This window comes from Lampetra planeri, chromosome 25 (assembly GCF_965212315.1).
Source record: "Lampetra planeri chromosome 25, kcLamPlan1.2.h2, whole genome shotgun sequence".
NCBI lineage: Eukaryota > Metazoa > Chordata > Hyperoartia > Petromyzontiformes > Petromyzontidae > Lampetra > Lampetra planeri.
Window position 1 is genome coordinate 8150241 of NC_136131.1, and position 20619 is coordinate 8170859.

The following is a 20619-nucleotide window of genomic DNA, read 5'->3' on the forward strand; positions in this document are numbered from 1 at the left end:
GAAGTCGTGCGTTCGATCCCAACCCTGACGCCTGCTTCTGTGTATTTGAAGTTTGCGAGGTCTCTCTCCCAGTGAGTCGTGGTGCGGTTTTTCTCCGGGTCCTCCGGTTTTCCCCTCCACATTTAGAAACATCACGCGTTTTAGAGTATTTGGCTAAAACTGTCCACGTGATGAGCCACTTCGTTGAGCTATCACTTGCAGTCAGGTCGCTTCTGAAAAAGAGCTACAGAGCTCAGTAAACCTTACCTGGTATAATAAAAACATTGAAATAGTTGTAATGGTTTATTTTATATCATAGAATCGTTTTAAAGCTTTCGTGACTGCAGGGATTCATCTTCTTGGAACCAAGAAGATCATAGAATCGGTTTGGCTTTAATGTTTTTCCGAACCCTACATTCAGTTTTTTTTAATCCATGACTGTATTATTACCCAAAGCGTTTTACCCATGGTACACAGCGGGTTAAAACTAAAAGTTGCTGACGCGCCCCTACTGGACATGTGTGCAATAAGAGCGTCATAGCTTATCGGATTTGGCCAGGATACGATGGGTCAAGCTGTGACGTCATCCGCATCGCACTGGGCGTGGTCTGTATGGGGGGGGGGGGGGGGTTTCCAGCCTTCACGAGACGGGTTGTGGGTAAGGGTGGCTGTCGTATTTTAAGCGGCCCAAGCAATCAACCTACAAAACACATTTCTCCTGCGGAGGGAGCTTGTAGGAACGTTGGGTTGCTCAGTCAATGGGCAGGGTCAACGGCGGCGTGGTGTATTCCGCAAATATGCCCGACTGTGAGGGCGGGCACAAGCCGGCGTGAGTAGGTTAAACGTTGATATTTATAAGGGCACCACGGGGTAACCAACCCCTCCCCACCCAGCCCACCCCCACCCCCCACCCAGCCCCACCCTCCCCACCCTCCCCACCCAGCCCCACCCAGCCCCACCCTCCCCACCCAGCCCCTCCCCACCCGCCCCTCCCTGCACGACGGACACAATCAGGAGGTTCTTACCAGTAAAAGTCGATTATAATCAAGCAATTACATAGCCGTGAACCCGTACGGTTTACCCCGCAATCTTGTACAGGAAACCCGATTTGTCAGGCCCATAGGGCGCACAGCCGTTTCAATACGGGGATTTGTAATTGTCTATTTGTGTTTCTCCCTTGTGATGGGACTTTGTAGGATGAACGTTGAGATTTATAAGGAGCACGGGGTGACCTATAAGGTCTGAATTGGTATGTAATAAGCGAGGCAGCGCTGATAAGGGGGGTTGCAAGTGAGCGACTCTCGCTATAACACATCCAGTTGGCAAACACCACCACACGCCGCGGAACGTACAGGCGCAGAGTCGTACAGACCCAGAGTCGTACAGGCAGAGACGTCGTGCAGTCACAGAGTCGTACAAGCACAGATTCGTAGAGGCTCAGAGTCCTTCAGGCACAGAGTCGCACAGGCACAGAGGAGTCCTTCAGGCACAGAGTCGAGCGGCAACGTCATTTTCCGTGGAGACAGTTTATAAAGGAAACCTGCAGAAAGCCCAAGGATATGTAACAAAGCATTTCACAAACAGAAACCATAAACCAGTGTTCATCATCGCAAGGGGGGCTTGGTGGGGGGGGGGTGTTTAGACCGCTTGTTTTGATGCATTTTTTTCTCACGAGTGTAACATTGTAAATAAATAACTCATGTGATTGTTGAAACAGTACATTTTAGATTACGCGTCATATATAGTAGAAATAAAACTGCATTTTAACGCATTCAACACTTTTCCCAAAAACGACTTCATCCTCCATCCACAGAGTACAAAGTGGTTTTTTAAAGTAACGACACCTCGGCAAAACGCCAGGGGTCAACAACAAGTAGCGAATACGACCTTTGTCGAGCCCAGCGGCTTCGGGACTTAAACAACAAGCAAGTGCCGTGCAGGCAGCGTGTAACAATTGAGGATCGTAACATTTACCGCGGAGGAATCCGATGGGAGCTTCCAAGCTCCTTCTCACAGGCGTCGAAGACGGCGAGCACCACAAACTGTGGCTTCGCCGCTCAAATTCACGAACAAATTCTCTTCGAGAACGCTTCTCGACCACGCAACGCCGCCTCTTCAAGTCGTGGCCGCAAGGGATGGGGTTCAGGTAATAGCAAGAGCTTCTCTCGCCAGCTCCACGTCGAAACGCGGTCGTGGTGATCGACTTTAATCGATGGAACCGACTTCTACTGCTGTCGGCATTTCAGAAGCCGCCAGGGGGCAAGAGGGTTGGGGAAGCGACTCGCCCTTGGACCAGACGTGACCCACAACTTCATCTCAAGCGGTCCGCAGGCCACACGAGGCCAAACCAATTTCAGACGGCCCCTGGGCGAGATGTTAACTACCTCGCCTGGTATGCAGGAGGTCGTGGGTTCGATCCCGACCCTGACGCCTGCTCTATATTTGGAGTTTGCGGTGTCTCTCTCTTATCATCATCACGGTGGCTAGATGTTAACTGCCTCACCTGGTATGTAGGAGGTCGTGGGTTCGATCCCGACCCTGACGCCTGCTGCTGTATATTTGGAGTGTGTGGTGTCTCTCTCTCTCTCATCACGGTGGCTAGATGTTAACTACCTCGCCTGGTATACAGGAGGTCGTGGGATCGATCCCGACCCTGACGCCTGCTGTATATTTGGAGTGTGCGGTGTCTCTCTCGTCGTGGTCGCGTGGATTTTTCTCAGGGTCCCTCTGGTTTTTCCCCCCACATTTAGAATCAACATCACGCGTTTGGTGTATTTGGCTGATGTACATTTCCACGCGATAAGCCACACAGTTCAGCTATCATCTATGGCCAGGTCGCTTCTGAATAAGAAGCTGCGCATAGCTTCAGTGGGCCTTACCTGGTGAAATTACAAAAAAACTTTATAAAACGAAATTTATCACGACTCAAAATTAGATTGTTCGGTTCGGCCGTGTGATGATTTTGTCAAGAATCTGTCGTGAGAGTGTGTGGACACCGGCCACAAGTGGAACGTGAATTTGCAACTTGCACGAGCGTTGACTTAGGCAAGATCGTGACGGAGTGGCCCAACCCAAAAAAATATATCTTTTGAATCATCATATAGGCTGCGAAAACCGATGCTACGCTATTTATCAATCACTGCCAGCATCTCAGCCGCACTAATCAGATACCGGAGGCGATATATAATTAACCTGTAACAACACCTAACTGAGGAGCTCCCTCTAGGTCCACTCGGCAAAAAATAGCCAGCATTAGCAAAGTGCGTCCACCCATTAACCGGGTGCTGAAGCTGCCCTCTGTGCTGCTCCGTGAGGCGTGCCCTCCCTAAAAGCGAAGCACCACAGATATGCCCAAGCACGTGTGCTTGTGTGCACGACGTGTATCTGTGCTCCTGGATGTATGTGTGCATTGTGTACACGTATCACGTCGTGTCTTTGTATGCTTTAGTTGTGTACGTGTCAATAGGTGGGCGGGCGTGATGCTGACCACATCGTGAGCCCTTGTGTGCCGTTTCCAGTCCTAGTAGGTGCATGCGAACACAATTTAAAGCCCCAATAACTTATTGAGGCTATACAGGTGTGTGTGGGTGCGTGTTAGTGTGTGTGTGCGTGTGTGTTAGGGTGTGGGTGCGGGTGTGTGTGTGCGTGCGTGTGTGTGTTAGTGCGTGCGTGTGTGTTAGCGTGTGGGTGCGTGTGTGTGGGTGCGTGTGGGTGCGTGTGCGTGCGTGTGGGTGCGTGTGTGTGTGTGTTAGTGCGTTCAAGAGCTGGGCCAACGTGGAGTCGCCAGCCCTCATGGCACCCAGGCTCCCGAGTTCACACACCTGGGACACACGCGCACAAACACACACGGAGTTACACTGAGCGACTTCACACTGAACACCATGACAGTTGTTCGAGTAGCAAGGTCCTCGACTGCGATGGGAATCTGTCAAGATGTTGTCAGCGCTTGGATGGGCGTTGGTGATGCATTAAACAGACTTTTACAGGCAGCTGCGTGGCTACGCTGTCGGAATCAGGAGGACGGTGCAGCAAAAATCCACCGTTGTACTGCGCGCCTATGCTCCCACATCAATGCTCCCCGTCCCACCAGCCCGCACTGATCAGCGTGGTGAGGTCTGGTTACACAGCCCTGCGTGACCCGCACGCTATGGGGAGGCCCTTGTCCTGCAGTGGGTTGTCAAAACGGCCGTACTCATCAGGAAGGTCGAAGCCGGGCAGTCTGGTGGTGGTGGTGGGTTCTCTGTTCAGGTGTGTCTAGAGATAGATGGAAGTCAGGCGGTCTGGTGGTCGCCTGCTCCAATGTTTGCTGGGCACGTTGCTTGCAGCCCATGAGTTGGTCCGTGCCGTTCGGATGCCGAACTCCGCATCACGCAGAGTTTGTTTATTGCTCACCGCAGGGTGGAGACGTCCATGCGGTAGCCTCACCCTTCTCCCACCTCCACTCCAATCGGTTACTCTCCTTGGTGTTCTCGACGAAGCTTCTGTGGGGATGGCAGTCGTTATGGAGAAGGGTGATTGCATTGAACGCGTGTGCAGGGAAATGTAGACATTCGTAAAGGATAATTGAATGCATGTTGACAAAGTTAAATGAATGACTTTGTGAGGTGGCTCAAAGCGTTGAGCTGGCACAGCAGAAATCCTGGGCCGGAACCCGGCTTTTTCGAGCGCGCGTGATTAAGCCGGGATCTCAGCTCTCGTGAGTTGATGGTGTCAGTGGAACCCTACGTCAATATTGGCTCAAGGGGGGAAATTAACTTTCCCCACTTTGCCTATTTTCAACAAAATAAAGATTTTTTACAATATATATTAACCAATATAAATCTATGCACTCGCGCACCCATACACCCACGCACTTACCCACCTACACAAGGCAAACCCGCCCCCCTCTCCGTACAGCCTACCCAGTAAGCTGGTGAAACCGCTGTTATCTGTTGAAACCGCTGTTAGCGAGTACCTATTAAGGCTATCATGGAGCATAAGGAAGTGATCTTGCCAGCCCCAAGCCCGGCCGCCTTTGTCTCCCCAGTGCTGATGTTTACACACTGCACCGGGTACTCATTTAAGGCTGCGTTCATCAGCGCCGGTTCACCTTACTCACTGGACCAGTTTCAGACGATTCATCCCTGACGTTAGCAGCTTTGAGGAATCGAAACGGGGGTCTCCAGGTTAATAGAACTGTGCACCAACCACTATTACACCGCTCCAATACCCCGCCCATCGCCACCAAGTGACGGTGACGTCACCACGGCGCCTGTGCCAGGCCAGGTGCACTTTCAGGCCACGTGAAGTGTCGGAGGCTCACCGAAAGGTCACGGGACACACCCAGCAGGTGCCATCGGTTGACTGACGTGAGATGACTGGCAGATTTACCAGCTGTGCCGCCCCCCCCCCCCACTGATCCACCACTCCCCACACCCACCCACACGCCCAATTTTGATTTCTCAACCACGAGGCTTCAAAATGCCTGTCTGAGAGAGAGCCCCGGGCACCCAGCCTAGGTGGAGTTCGCATCCGCAAGGCAAGGGCGATCTCGTCGCTTCTGTTCGACCGCCGTAAACCGACGGAGGGCACCGTACCGCACGATGGCGGGCAGCCTGGGGTCGCGCCAGATGTGCTGGTGCCGGTATCCGCACGCCGCCGGGAAGCTCGCGAAGCGAACCGTATCGCTGTGTTGGGGCCGCGCCAACATCATCAGCAGGTACAGCTTGTGGCCCATGTGGTAGGGCACCACCGGGTCGTCGCGTGAGTGCAGCACCAGCAGGCGGCTCGTGACGTGTACCAGCCTAGGTGGGGGCGGGGTGGCAGGTTTCATCTGAGCCCATGAATGTACGTACAAATGTAAGTCGAACTTCTTTCGCGCCGTACGTAGCCAGCCGTGCCCCACTGGGGTCGAGACAATGAGCACCATTTTGCGGCGAGGTCAACGGCGGTTGACTGGAAATCCGTGAATATACTGGAGGCATGTGAAAAGAGCTTTATAGCTCATCGCATTCCTCAAGCCTAAACAAATATTCTCATTCTGGTCGTTCTATGGATCCACTCAACCGCCACACCTCCCCCATCCCCCTCCCCCTCGATATAGGAATGTGGAATTTCCACCACCGGCTCAGAGTTTGACTTTGAACTGAAACTCACTTTTCATCAATGGCAAAACGTATTCCGTTGTCCTCCAGGGGTTTGACGAAGAACCAGTCGAAGGCTGGGAAGAACCTGTAGATCTGCACGCGTGGAGGTAGGGACAGACCAGGACGAGCACAGGGTTCCTTGGCCGAGATCCATGACTCGGGCAACAAGATCGCAACACGATCGATTCCGACGGACCGAAAGGTAACGTAGCCCAGACTTGTTCAAAAGAGCAACTGACAATGGCAACTTCTTGGTTCTTTCGGTAAAGTCACGTAGAAGGGAAGTAATAAAATAATAAAAATAAAACACAATAAAATAATTCTCACGACGTTTCAGCCACAACGCAAGCAGCCGTCCTCAGGTGAAAACCAGGTCTGTCGCCCCGCCTCGACGGACCTGGTTTTCACCTGAGAACGGCTGCTTACGTTGTGGCCGAAACGTCGTGAGAATTATTTTATTGTGTTTTATTTTTATTATTTGATTACTTCCCTTCTATGTGACTTTACCGAAAGAACCAAGAAGATGAATCCCTGCAGTCACGAAAGCTTTAAATTGACAATGGCAAGTTCGCATTGATATCACGGCTCCTGAAATGTATTGCTAGGGAACGATGCTGCATCCAAGCTGGACCCAAAGAGTGGCCAACGTAGAACTAAGAAAGATGTTGCACATTGAAGAGGACCCAACGCAGGCAGTGATGAGAAGTAAACCGGCACACGTGTAGGATGGGCAACAACAGGGAAATGAAAAGGAAGAAACCGGAAAAAAACGAAGTCATATTCTTGGTTCTTTCGGTAAAGTCACGTAGAAGGGAAATAATAAAATAATAAAAATAAAACATTATAACATTCTCACGACGTTTCGGCCACAACGCAAGGAGCCGTCCTGAGAATTTTATTATGTTTTTATTCTTATTTTATTATTTCCCTTCTACGTGACTTTACCGAAAGAACCAAGAATATGAATCCCTGCAGTCACGAAAGCTTTAAATCGAAACGAAGTCCTAACAGAGAATGGCTTAACGAGGACCACATAAGAGATTGGTGCCAGAAAGATGCGGCCACGACATATTGGCACAGCACAGAGAAAAGTGGAAACAAATGACGAAATGCACAGTTGGCATCTGTCCATGGATCGTGATGATGATGATGAGCGCAGCCCAAAAGGGACACAAAACCACCAAGCGACCAGCAACAAACGGCACTGTGGAAGGTGTAATGTCTAAGGAGTCAACACGTTTGTTGAATTGCTCAGGGTTTTTCGAAATTTGCAAAAGAGACAACGGGAGGACATTACAAAGTGGAGCATTGCGAAGGGGAGAAGCATAAATCATTGTCGTGAGCTGCAATGTGGTGAGTGGGTTGAGTGTGAGACGTTTGGGTGAGTGAATGCATGAGTGAGCGAGTGAGTGAATGCGTGCGTGAGGGAGTGGGTGGGTGGGTGAGTGGTGAGTGAATGAGCGAGTGGGTGGGCGAGTAAGTTGGGGAGCGGGTGAGTGTGTTGTCGCAACCTGCAGTGTTGCGGTGGTTGAACACAGCGGTGGATGAGACTAAACAGTCAATGTCTGATAGACCCGAGTCCTCGACACGTTAGGAGGAACCAATGAGTGAAGTTCACAGGAACAATAACCACGGCAGTAGCAACGGCAGAGTACTACGGAGACAACTGACCGCCGGTAAGCGAGTGGCCACCAGAGTGAACGAATCAGCGAGTGCTTGATCATAAAGTACCCCGACAGCTACTCGATGTTGAATTCTATCGAGCGTAGTGACGAAGCAACCGATGCTCCATCCCAGATATGACGACGACGACAATAATGACGACATCCCAACCTTAGCTGAGTATGCAGCAACACGCTCAGCGGATGTGTAACACAGAATGACTATTGCCCGAAACGTCACCTGTTACAAAAATAAAAAATGTCAGGCCACAGCGGTTATTGACGAACGTGTCGATTGTTTTTTCCCTGTTGTTAAATAATCGTGCTTGTGCACCGCTGCCAACGCGGCAGTATCGACAGCAGCATCGCCAAATAAATCGTAAACGGGGGAGCGGGGGTGGCAGTGTGTTCGATGCTCACCAGGCTCATGGGGTGGTTCATCCAGGTCATGGGCCTCCCCTAGGTCGACTCAGCCTGAAATGAGTACCTGGTGCAGTGTGTAAATATTGCCACTAGGAAGACAAAGGCGGTCGGGCGTGGAGCTGGCCACCCACCCCCTCGTGTACCGTTCCGGCCTTCATAGGTGTTCGTTAACAGCACTTGCCCCCTACAGTCTGTTAAGGCTATACGGGGTTGTCTTTGTCTTTGATGCTCACCAGGCTCATGGGGTGGTTCCTGATCTCATCGCGCAGGTTCGTGAACGGAGACTCCAGGACGAGGCCATCCAGCCGCCCACCTGGGCACGTTCCACACATTTTGGTAACAGCATCGTCAATAAAAAACAAGATATATTGTCATGACAATGTACGTTTGTTCTTTAGTTGTATTGAGGCAATGCGGCGAGCCCGTTACATCACGTTGTGACGCACGTAAATACCATGGACGTAAGCCAAACCGGTTATGAAAAGCAGGGGATAGAAAGATGGGGAGCGGGCTCGCTGCCACAAAAATGTATGTATGTTCAACTTCTTCCGCACCGTACGTAGCCAACCATGCTCATCGGGGGTTTGGGGAAGGACAACAAACTGAAAACAAAAAGCAGTTCTATAAAAATGAGTTTTCAATCTATATTTAAAATCACATAGCTCCAGTGGCTTCCTAATATCGGAGGGAAGAGCATTCCAGACGGTCGCAGAAGAGCATCCAAAACAAAGGGAGCTGCCACAGTGGTGTATTGCTCAGCAGCGCACTGTACTCGCATTCAAGAGGTCGCGAAGTTCCATTCAATCTCCCGAATCTACGTACGCCCGCGTGTGCCAATCGGTGCATTCGCGACTAAAACTCCACCGGAAACAATAACCGGCGGTTCGTAGCATCTGGGAGCTGGTGACCGATTCCGGAAACAGTTCCCGGTTTTAACGGGCAGTTGTGCAACAACCCTAACACTGTGTGAAGGTGAATGTGTGAGTGAGTGTGTGTGAGATCGCATTGATATCAAACGAGTAGGAAGTGAGAAAGTCTTACCTTCCTTGTTTAATTGAAGAGCCAGGTTCGTGGCAACCCTGTTACAAAATAAGACAACAGTTAGCTATTACAACTCGACAACTCTGTTGCACGAAGAATACGGGGGAAGGAAATATGATCAAATCACATCGGTAATATGGGAAACAAAGAATTGCATTGGCTTCCAGTAAAAGAACGCCTCAATTTCAAAATCTGAACGCTGAGTTTAGGCGATCCATGGATAGACATGCACCTGGTCGTTTCATTGAAACTCATTTATGAATACGTTTCAAACAAGGTTCAAACCTCTATATGTCTGTCTGTCTGTAACTTGGGGTCACGATAACTCTCAATAAGTGAAGGCCAATGTATTGCTGTTAGGGGACTTGCCCTCAGTAAAGCCCAGCCAAATTGATCACAGGGTTGGCCCTTTCAGGATCGAACCCATGTCCTTCTGCATACCAGGCGAGACAGTTAAAATCTCGTCAACGTGGCAACCACCATGCCTAGATGATTAATCACAGTTAGAGGATCAACACGGTGGAAAGCAATTACAAAATCCATGCGGGTGAGTGATTTGTCTTCCTCATCATCATCATGATTATTGTCATCACCACCGGCGTACCCGCTGCCGAGCGAGTGCCCCCACACGAACAGGGGGCTCTTCTGGCTCCGCGCAACGATCCACTTGTACGTGGCGAGGGCGTCCTCCGTGATGGCGACCTCCGACGGGGAGCCCACCGAGTCGCCCCACCCTGCCCGGCACGTGGTTTAGGAATTGAGAGATGGCAGTTGGTGGGAGGAGGGGGGAGGTGGAATGGGGGCACGGTGAGGAATGAGAGATGGCAGTTGGTGGGAGTAGGAGGGGGGAGGTGGAATGGGGGCACGGTGAGGAATGAGAAATGGCAGTTGGTGGGAGGAGGGGGAGGTGGAATGAGGGCACGGTGAGGAATGAGAAATGGCAGTTGGTGGGAGTAGGAGGGGGGAAGTGAATGAGGGCACGGTGAGGAATGAGAAATGGCAGTTGGTGGGAGGGGGGGAGGTGGAATGAGGGCACGGTGAGGAATGAGAAATGGCAGTTGGTGGGAGTAGGAGGGGGGAAGTGAATGAGGGCACGGTGAGGAATGAGAAATGGCAGTTGGTGGGAGGAGGGGGAGGTGGAATGAGGGCACGGTGAGGAATGAGAGATGGCAGTTGGTGGGAGGAGGGGGAGGTGGAATGAGGGCACGGTGAGGAATGAGAAATGGCAGTTGGTGGGAGGAGGGGGAGGTGGAATGAGGGCACGGTGAGGAATGAGAGATGGGGGGGATTGCAGTGGGGAGGGAAGGAGGGAGTGGAGGGAGGGAGAGCCCACGTGTTCTGGAGAGAATGAAAAGTTGCAACTTCCCAACGCCCCCCCCTAGCCCCTCCACCCCAGTGATTTCAGGAATTCCCACAATGAATGATCGCGAGTCGATTAGAGAATCGATTCGTTTTCAAACACTGCGGTGAATAGTCGTGCCACTAGCGCATGCGGGGTCAAGTGAACCCATTACATCCAAGGTGTATAGATCGAAACACGTCGATACGTGCACAAGTGAATCTATGCAGTTATTGTGAGTTATAGAATAGATATTAACAGGATGATTTTATGCATTGTTCCACGATTAGTGTCTAGCGCAGGACTACGGGCTGCTGTAATTTCAGCGTGTAATTATTAACGTAATTTGTTTGTCCACGAAAGCCTCGCTTGAATCTCAAGACTCTTTCTCAGGAGGGTCCTTGATTTTGATGTTTGGCCAATTTGATTAAGCGGGGTGGGGGTTGGGGAGGGGGTGTTTTTATTTGAGGAATCCAATAATACAAAAAAAGCCACTGAGCTTACGAAGGGATACCACTCAAAGGTGGCCTTATCTATTTTTATTTTACCAGGTAATGGCGCACTTAGCTATATAGCTCTTTTTCAGAAGCGATCTGGCAATCACTGATAGCTCAACGAAGTGGCTTATCATCATATGGAAATACATAGCAGCCAAATACTCTAAACGTGTGTTTATTATAAATGTGGAGAGAAAAACCAAAGATTTGAAGCTTTCGTGACTGCAAGGATCCATACTTTGATTTTTTCGGTAAAGTATTAACCCACGTGACTTTACCGAATAAACGAAAGAGCATAAAAACCAAAGAAACCGGGGAAAAATCCACGCGACCACGGGGGGAGAGAGAGACATGCAAACTCCAAATATACAGCAGCAGGCGTCAGGGTCCAGATTCGAACCCACGACCTCCTGTATACCAAGCGAGGTAGTTAACATCTCATAGCCACCGTGGCAAGATGTTAACTACCTAAGAGATGGGTAAGGAACCCATTTTCTGCGCTGCCATTTCACAGCCCAGTGGATTTGGAATATTCTCAAATCAAATCCGTACCGCCGACGCGTGCCTCCAAGTGCCTACGTCACAGGTGTGCACCACCGCGTGCGCGTTTGTGTTGCGTGCGACGATCATTCGGAAAAAATGCAAGCTGGCATTACCTCTGTAATCCACAGCCACGATGTGATAATCAAGAGCACTTATGACCTGCAGAGACGAGAGAGGTTTAGAAGTCACGATGAGAGTGAACTGGAAACTTGGTTTAAGTTTATTGACATTATTTATAAAGCGCTAAAATACAAATTGGATTTACGTAGCGTCAAAAATATTACCGCATCTCAAGATCCTGTAAAGAAACATTGAGAAAATGTAATTTGTAGAAAAGCAGTCGGTCATCGGCAGGGGACAATTGAGGGTATTGAGGCTAGACATGAACAGGGGGCAGGGAGCCGACAACACAGATGGCTGGGGGAAGGGAGTTCCAGACTGAGGGCAGCAGAAGAGAATGAGCGACCTCCTGCTGAGCGAAAGATTGACTGGTTGCTGGAGCTGACAGGGCACGGAGGGGGGGTAAGATGAGAGAGGAGAGGTAGGAGAATGTGTGGAGGATAATACAGTGGGATGAGAGCAGAGAGGTAGGAGAGTGCGTGGAGTGGAGTAGAGTGAGATTAGAAGGGTGAGGTAGGAGAGTGTGTGAAGTAGAGTGAGATGAGAGCAGAGAGGTAGGAGAGTGCATGGAGGGGAGCAGTGTGAGATGGGAGGGGAGAGGTAGGAGAGAGTGTGGAGGGGAGTAGAGTGAGATGGGAGGGGAGAGGTAGGAGAGTGCGTGGAGGGGAGTAGAGTGAGTTGAGAGGGGAGAGGTAGGAGAGTGCGTGGAGGGGAGTAGAGTGAGATGAGAGGGGAGAGGTAGGAGAGTGCGTGGAGTGGAGTAGAGTGAGATTAGAAGGGTGAGGTAGGAGAGTGTGTGGAGTAGAGTGAGATGAGAGGGGAGAGATAGGAGAGTGCGTGGAGGGGAGTCAAGTGAGCTGAGAGGGAAGAGGTAGGAGAGTGTGTGGAGGGGAGTAGAGTGAGATGAGAGGGGAAGAGGCAGGAGAGTGTGTGGAGTAGCGTGAGATGAGAGGGGATAGGTAGGAGAGTGTGTGGAGTAGCGTGAGATGAGAGGGGATAGGTAGGAGAGTGCGTGGAGGGGAGTAGACTGAGATGAGAGGGGATAGGTAGGAGAGTGCGTGGAGGGGAGTAGAGTGAGATGAGAGGGGATAGGTAGAAGAGTGCGTGGAGGGGAGTAAAGTGAGATGAGAGGGAAGAGGTAGGAGAGTGCGTGGAGTGGAGTAGCGTGAGATGAGAGGGAAGAGGTAGACAGGGATGATTGCATGGAGGATATTGAAGATGATGGGTGCGCTCTGCAAGATCATCCAGGACTGGAGTGCGGAGACAGTGGTGGAGATGGCAGTACCGGTGCGACGTGTTCTTGTTTACAAGTGTCTGCGACAAGTCTGACAGCGGCAATTATGAATCAACAAATTATGCAAAGTTTTCAAGGATCACAGCAGGCACAGATTAGCTGCCAACCGCTTTAGCACGCTACCTTGTAGAGTTCCACTCGGTACGATCCAGCCCTAGGAGAGAAAGGACGACAGGCCGTGTCAACCGGGAGAGATCACAGGAAGGGGCAATCCAAAAAAATAAACCGGTCTTGCCCCGTAAATATGTACATAGCCTGCATCCCTGGGTGTCTGACACGAGTTTGAAGCTTTGCTATTGAAGGAGATGAAAGGACTTGAAATCTTGACTTGCAGCTTTCGTGACTGCGGGAATTAATATTCTTTGGGTCTTTCGGTAAAGTCACGTAGATAGGTTCAAATTAATAGAAATAAAATAAGCAAAAAACTGCGACGTTTCGGTCACAACACAAGCGATCGTCATCAGGAGGAAAAAAATACAGAGAGAGAACCCTGTGGTTCTCAATAGTTTTTTTAAAATGTTAATAAATACATAGGTTTGATGACACAAGTACTTGTACTAACGTGCCCGTGCGCAATTTATGTTTCGACGATTTACCTTCTAAAACAATCTGGCCATGTCTCGCACACTCCCGGGAAAGGGCATCTCGCACCCCCAAGGGGTGTAAGCACCCCAGGTTAAGAACCACGGGCCTAGAGGCAGGGCTACGTACTAGTGGTTGATACAATCAGTGCGATTAACCCGCAAACCGCTTGCACTTGCTCTCCAGTGCAGTGTTAACGAAGAAGTGGGGTTTCAGTTTGTTGGCGCACTCTTCACTGCTTGTGGATAAGAGTGCAAAGAGGCAATTCCGATCGCATGAGAGGTTCCAGTTCGCATGGTGTCTCACCGTGAAGCCGCATTGCCGTGCAGGTAGAGGATGATAGGGCGACCGGAGCCCAGGCTGTCCTCATACCAGCCTGAGCCCTTGCCCCGAGCCTGCTGCCCAAGGGAGGCGGGCACCGTGTGCCTGGTAGCGTCCAGTCAAAAGCCACACAAAAGACAAAGATCCCCCCGTGTAGCCTTAACAGACTGTTGGGGCAAGTGCTGTTAGCGAGCACCTATGAAGGCCGACACGGCACACGAGGGGGTGGGCGGCCAGCACCATGCCCGGCAACCATTGTCTCTCCAGTAGTGACGTTTACACATCGCACCAGGTACTCATTTAAGGCTGAGTCTACCTAGGGGAGGCCCAGGACCGGTTAAATAATCGTCACTGATGTTGGCCATTAGCGGGAGTCGAATTCGGGTCGCCGGGATCGTAGCGCAATGCGCTAATCGTAACGCCACAACACACACACACATGCGGCATACGTTTTTTTTGTTTGGGTTATATTGCATAAATATAGATGCGTCGTTAAACCCGCCACCACCCGACACAGCCAATTAGTCAGGTTTGTCACGTGAACAAAACGTGCCAATTAGTTACTAGTTCAGCACACCGCTTGTGTGTTGGGAGAGGAGACACAATATTTACAATTCGAGCACGATGTTTCACCGGTAATTACAACCAGCATCATCAGGTGACAGACAGAAATAATGACACGTTTATAATTACACGATCTAACCCAAAAATAAAACCTCGAATATGGATAATATTGGTCGCGAAAGCCTACGTGTTAAACACACACACGGCAGCTTGCCATCACGAGTAAATATGACTTGTCTCAGGGTTCTTCAACTACATTTGCCGGTGGTATAACTGGCATGTGCTGCCAGGCTTTTTGATGCGATACGTCACGTGTACAAATGTTAGGATGTCACACGGCATCGTAACGTCTGCACATGTGACTATCAATGCGTGCCTCTTGTCAAGGTCTCTCATATCTCTCTCGTTTATCTCGCTTTCAACTCGGCAATCTTAATCTCTTGCCTACAGCTCTCCCATCTCTATCCCTTGTCCATCTTTCTTTCATCTCACTAATCTGCATCTCTTCACATCTCTTTGAGAGCCATATCTCTTGGCGAGCCGTAGCTCAGCAGGCCTCTGTGAGATACATCTGACCCTCAGGCTGCCAGCTGTACAACCCTCACTTATATAAAAAAATATACCAAGATCCTCTGTATAGCCTTTACAGACTGCTGGTGCAAGTGCGGTAAGCTATTGCCTATTAATACCTGCAAGGCACACTAGAGGGGGGATGGCGTGGCCACGCAACAGACCTGAAGGCCTTCGTCTCACCAGCGCTGCTGCTGTTCATACACCATACCAAATCCATTCAAGGCTCAATCGACCAAGTACATTTTTCAACACTTCTTTTCGCTGCCCACCACGTAGACCGATAGCGGTTCACACGGTTAATTCCCACGTGGGTGTGAGTAAAAACGAAATAGGGAAATAATAAAATAATAAAACATAATTAAATACAATTCTCACGACGTTTCGGCCACAACGCAAGCAGCCGTCCTCAGGTGAAGAACAGGGCTGTCGGAAAGACAGTGTCATTCAGACGCTGTATTATTTCCCTTCTACATGACTTTACCGAAAGAACCAAGAAGATGAATCCCTGCAGTCACGAAAGCTTTAAATCGAAATTTTAAAAGATTTTTTATATTACCAGGTAAGGCCCGCTAAGCTATCTAGCTCTTTTTTAGAAGAGACTTGGTCACAAATTATAGCCCAATTAAGTGACCTATCACGTGGAAAATTATAGCAGCCAAATACCATAAACGCACGTTTCTAAATGTGTAGGGAAAACCCGTAGGACCCAGAGAAAAATCCACATGACTGCGGAGAGAGACACATGCAAACTCCAAATACACTGCAGGCGTCAGGATCGGGATCAAACCCACGACCTCCTGCATACCAGGCGAGGCAGTTAACATCTCGCCACCGCAGCGCCTTGTGTGTGCTAGCATCACGTACCAGACACCGAGGGTTACGCCACTCTCCGGGTGGAGGTAGAAATTGCGTGTGTGGTTGAGACCGAAGTGCGTTTCTGGATCGAGCAGTTGCTCCGTGGTTGGAACGCGCACTGAAAAATAAAACACACGCATGCACGGCGCAGCCCCCGGTTCAACAGAGACGCACGTACGTGGGTGCACAGTAAGCATGTGACACATCGAATCGTCCACTAAAATCGATTCCGATTGTGAAGTTTTGTTGGTGAGTTCTGAAGGGCTACAGAAACTGGTAGAAAGCCTGAACAATTCTGAGTGACTTTGGAATGAGAATGACCGTTTGCACAGCACAGGTTTTGTATTACACATGGGTGCAGAGTGAGGGAAAAACAACATATCGAATATCTTCTTGGTTCTTTCGGTAAAGTCACGTAGAAGGGAAGTAATAAAATAATAAAACATAATAAAATAAAATAATTCTCACGACGTTTCGGCTACAACGCAAGCAGCCGTCTTCACCTGACGGCTGCTTGCGTTGTAGCAGAAACGTCGTGAGAATTATTTTATTTTATTATGTTTTATTTTTATTATTTTATTACTTCCCTTTTACGTGACTTTACCGAAAGAACCAAGAAGATGAATCCCTGCAGTCACGAAAGCTTTAAATCGAAATTTAACATATCGAATAATCCACTAAAATCGATTCTTCAGGCTCGTGATAGGTGCATAAAATCGTGTACATGAGAATAATCTTAATATTTGGATCTACCACCCTTCAAACCCTCCAGATACAAACTTTTGTAGTCTAGGTTTCTAAACAAACATATATTTAAAAAATGTGCCCCCCAATTTTGGGAGGTCCAAAAGGTTAAGTGTTTGGTTTTCAGATGTTCTTGTTTAACAATAAACTTGGCTAATATTTGTACCCATATCGCCGATCTAGAACATCCTCAGAATTGGCATAATCAACTCACAACTATTAGATAACTAAATGGAAAATGCACACATAAAGTGTGTTTCATAAATTTTACCCAAACATTCAGTTAATAATAATACTGACGACATAAAACTACCCAGTGCACTCCTAGTGTTGATGAAGAGATGAAGTGACATGGCCAGCATCATTTGCGGGGACTTCGAGATTTCTAAATTTAACTCGTTTCATCTCATGACATGCCTCTAAAAAGAACTTGTCTATTAATAAGGGTGGAAAAGCTACAATTATTCAAATATTCCCTTCGTGATTGTTTTTGAGAGAGTACTGTTTTTGCCAGAGCATATTGCATGCATGTTTAACTTATTTTGCACCGTACATAGCCAACCGTGCTACTCGGAGGTGTGACGAAAGAACAAAACACAAAAAGCAGTTCAGAGTGCTCTACAAAAATATAAGCAATTTACATTACATCTCGGTCTCAAACTTTTGAAATGGCACCCTCAGCGGCAGCTGTCCCCTGTGCAGCACAAGGTTACTCAGCGCATGCATGGCCTGCAAGCTGCGAAAGTGAAGGCAGTAAACCAAAGCACGCGCATGGATCAGAAGCGCCCTGCACGCACCGAAGTTATTGAAGACCAGTTTCATTGCAATTGCGGGGAACAGCTTGACGATGAACGGAACAAGGACGTAGAAGCCCAGGATAACCAGGACAAATCTGCGTGCATGTTTCATCACTCGAGCGCGCCTGTGAAGACATCATGGGGGGGGGGGGGGAGGTGTCCATTATTCTCAGCTTTGTACGCAACAGGAACTTGGACTATGAGAAAGAAAGACGTAAGAAGAATCGAAGGCTCTTGAGATGCGAGTCGTGGCACCGAATGAATGAAAATGTTTGTTTAGACTGGAGGAATCCGATGAGCTGTGAAGCTCTTTTTCACAAATGTCCAGGGCAAAAAGTTACAACTACAAACATTACAAAGAGTAGTCTGATGGTGAGAGAGAGTGAGCAGGAAGTTCTAAAGGAGGCTAAGGAGGAGAGAAGTCTCATTGAAACAATTCAGAAAGAGCAAAAAGAAGTGGAATGGACACTTTTTCAAAAGCCCGAAGGTCGATTAAGGAAGTTGTGAAAGCATGCAGGGGAGTCCAATAGGCAGAATACTTGACTGGTGTTTTACTTGAAAAACTGGAATAAAGTAGAAAACTCAAGTTTGGACAGTATGGAGGGGAGGTCTGACCCAATGACATTTGACAATAGACTAAAGAATACATTTGTCACTTCACGTATTGCCCATTGTTACACAGGCCAAAGGCGGTTGGACCTGCATACAACACGTGTTGGGTTTTCACAGCATTTGCTTATTCTGCAGATTGTATCGTAGCTGCTAACTGCAAGTTTATATGAAACAAAAGTGGTGGTGGGGCGGTGGCATTGTGATTCGTGCTTTGTGCAATAAACCCCTCGTCCCGAGTTAAAATTTCGAGCCCAAAGCTCGCGTTGTCGGCCAATATCCGAATTCCGTTTAGGGCACTCCCCATTTCACCAACTCGCGTTGACCAACAGGGTGAAGTATGGTCAAAACGATCCCGATGATGACACGGGTGTGGTCGGGAGCCTTTCGTTTTGGCAGAGGTTATTGTGAACAAGTGGCCGTATAGCACGACGGTGAATCACGTAGACATCGACTAAAGATTAGTTTGTGCTGTTCATCAAACAATTACAAGATCTCAGTCTCACACCCCGGAATTTCAATTGGAGGCATGAGATATTGTTTAACGTAATAAAACAAAAGATATCCTCACTCTCTCTCTCTTAAATGGCATGTGTTAATGCAAGTACTGTAATGAATACACGTTACAAGTCCATTCTAATTAATCCACACAACGATTACCAAAATATCCCTAGAGCCCTGATACGCTTCGAAACACTCCACCAAAATGATAATTCTGGAGAAAACAACGAATTACTTCAAAGCCTCTACCACCTCTGCCACGAATGCCAAGAGTTATGCACACTTATCACCTCTGTACGCTTATCACCTCTGTAACTATTTAACACTTCTATGCAAGAGATAGGAGATCACTTTCACACGACGTTCAATCAGCTGCTCAAAAGCGAGAGAGAGATAAACACATTTTAAATCAACGAATACCTTCCACCCTGCACTTAATCGAGCAAAATAAAGAAAAATTACGAAGCTAATTTCTTTAAATCAAATACCAATTTATCTCAACGGGTTCTCCCCACGGTTAATCTAAAGGTAAAAGACGCCACTCGCAATGTGCACTGCACGTCCCGTCGTGTTGACACGGCAGTAAAACACGCTACGTTTGCCTTTCTTTACCCTAATGCTCGCTGGTTATGGCACAACAACAAAATAGCCGCGGTATACGCAACAACATACGTTGAAGCTGCGCACCGATATGTATAAGTTAACAAGACTTGATTAATAAACACGCGACACACACACGCGGCACACACCTCGTCACAACCGCGCCCGCTCCGAATGTTAAAACAACACAAATATAAACAACTCTCATACAGCTTCGACTGCAACACAAGCAATCATCATCAGGTGTGAAATCCACAGCAAGAAAATTTGCTGTGCATGTCACACCTGACGATGATTGCTTGTGTTGCAGTCGAAACGTCGTGAGAATTTTTATTGTTATATATTTTTATTATTTTATTATTTCCCTTCTACGTGACTTTACCGAAAGAATCAAGAATATGAATCCCTGCAGTCACGAAAGCTTTAAATGAAAATGTTTCTCATACAGCTGTTACACTTTAAATTAATTTGCATAATGGTCTGGCTGTCGCCTGATGCAGCGGGTTGCAATTACTGGCGAAACGTCGAACTTAGATTGTAAATGTTGCGGCTTTGCCCTCCAACACGCAACCGGTGTTTCCGTACTGGAAACGAATCACCACGTTGTGTTCACGCGACAAACCTTACTAATCGACTGTGTCGGGTGGTGGTGGGTTTAACGACACATGTATATATTCACGCGATGTACATTAAGGACGGGGAGGCAACAACAACAACATCCTCAACAACAACGCAAATTACAAAACAGCGGCAACCTTCCGCGTTCCTCAACTCCGTTCGCAAGGCCGCAAACTCTCTCGCCTACTTGGGCCCCGCCGGTCGGTGTCAAATAAAATTAATAAAACACGCGCACACATCCACATGCCTCGTCGATCTTAAACACATTTTCCTTTTCTCAACAATTGCGCTTAAGAGGGGGGTCGCCGAGACTCACATTCGTTCTCGCCGCATCAGGAACTGAGGGCGCCGGGCGCGAGACGCTGACGGCGGGCGGAGCCTTCAGGCGAAGGCGGAGGCGTCGAGGGCTGAACTAGGCCCGTCCCCATGGCAACCTCGAGATTAACATATTTTTTTACCAAGGCGCAGACCCTGCAACGATTTAATTTTTGTTACCAGTGGGTAAGGACCCCTCATCCACACACACTCAGTTCAATTCGTAGCAGGCTTTCGCGACTAATTTTATTCATAATAAAGGTTTTTTTGGGGTTCGATCGCGTAAGTATAAATGTGTCCTAGATTTGAAGCTTTCGTGACTGCAAGGATTCATATTTTTAGGTTTTTTTCCGAAAAAACCTAAGAATATAAATGTGTCGTAACCCTCCACCACCCGACACAGCCAATTAGTAAGGGATCTGTCACGTAGACAACGCGCGGATTCGTGACTACTTCACCCCACCGCTGTGTATACTCCACACGGGTGCTGCTACCTTAGCTCTCTCTCTCTGTTTCTG

General features: G+C 48.6%; 1 protein-coding gene across 1 annotated transcript; it reads right to left on the reverse strand.

Annotated features, from left to right (window-relative positions):
• Positions 1 to 3806: 3806 nt before the first annotated feature.
• LOC144727390 (lysophosphatidylserine lipase ABHD12-like) lies at positions 3807 to 20202 on the reverse strand. The gene is made up of 12 exons (XM_078606176.1): positions 20103 to 20202; positions 17459 to 17583; positions 15927 to 16035; positions 13911 to 14030; positions 13146 to 13176; positions 11722 to 11767; positions 9834 to 9963; positions 9230 to 9267; positions 8422 to 8501; positions 6115 to 6197; positions 5556 to 5762; positions 3807 to 4460 (listed from the first exon to the last, which is right to left on the reverse strand). The coding sequence occupies exons 1-12, from the start codon at positions 20117 to 20119 to the stop codon at positions 4361 to 4363; spliced, it is 1086 nt and encodes a 361-aa protein (XP_078462302.1). The 5' UTR covers positions 20120 to 20202; the 3' UTR covers positions 3807 to 4360.
• Between the last annotated feature and the right edge of the window lie 417 nt (positions 20203 to 20619).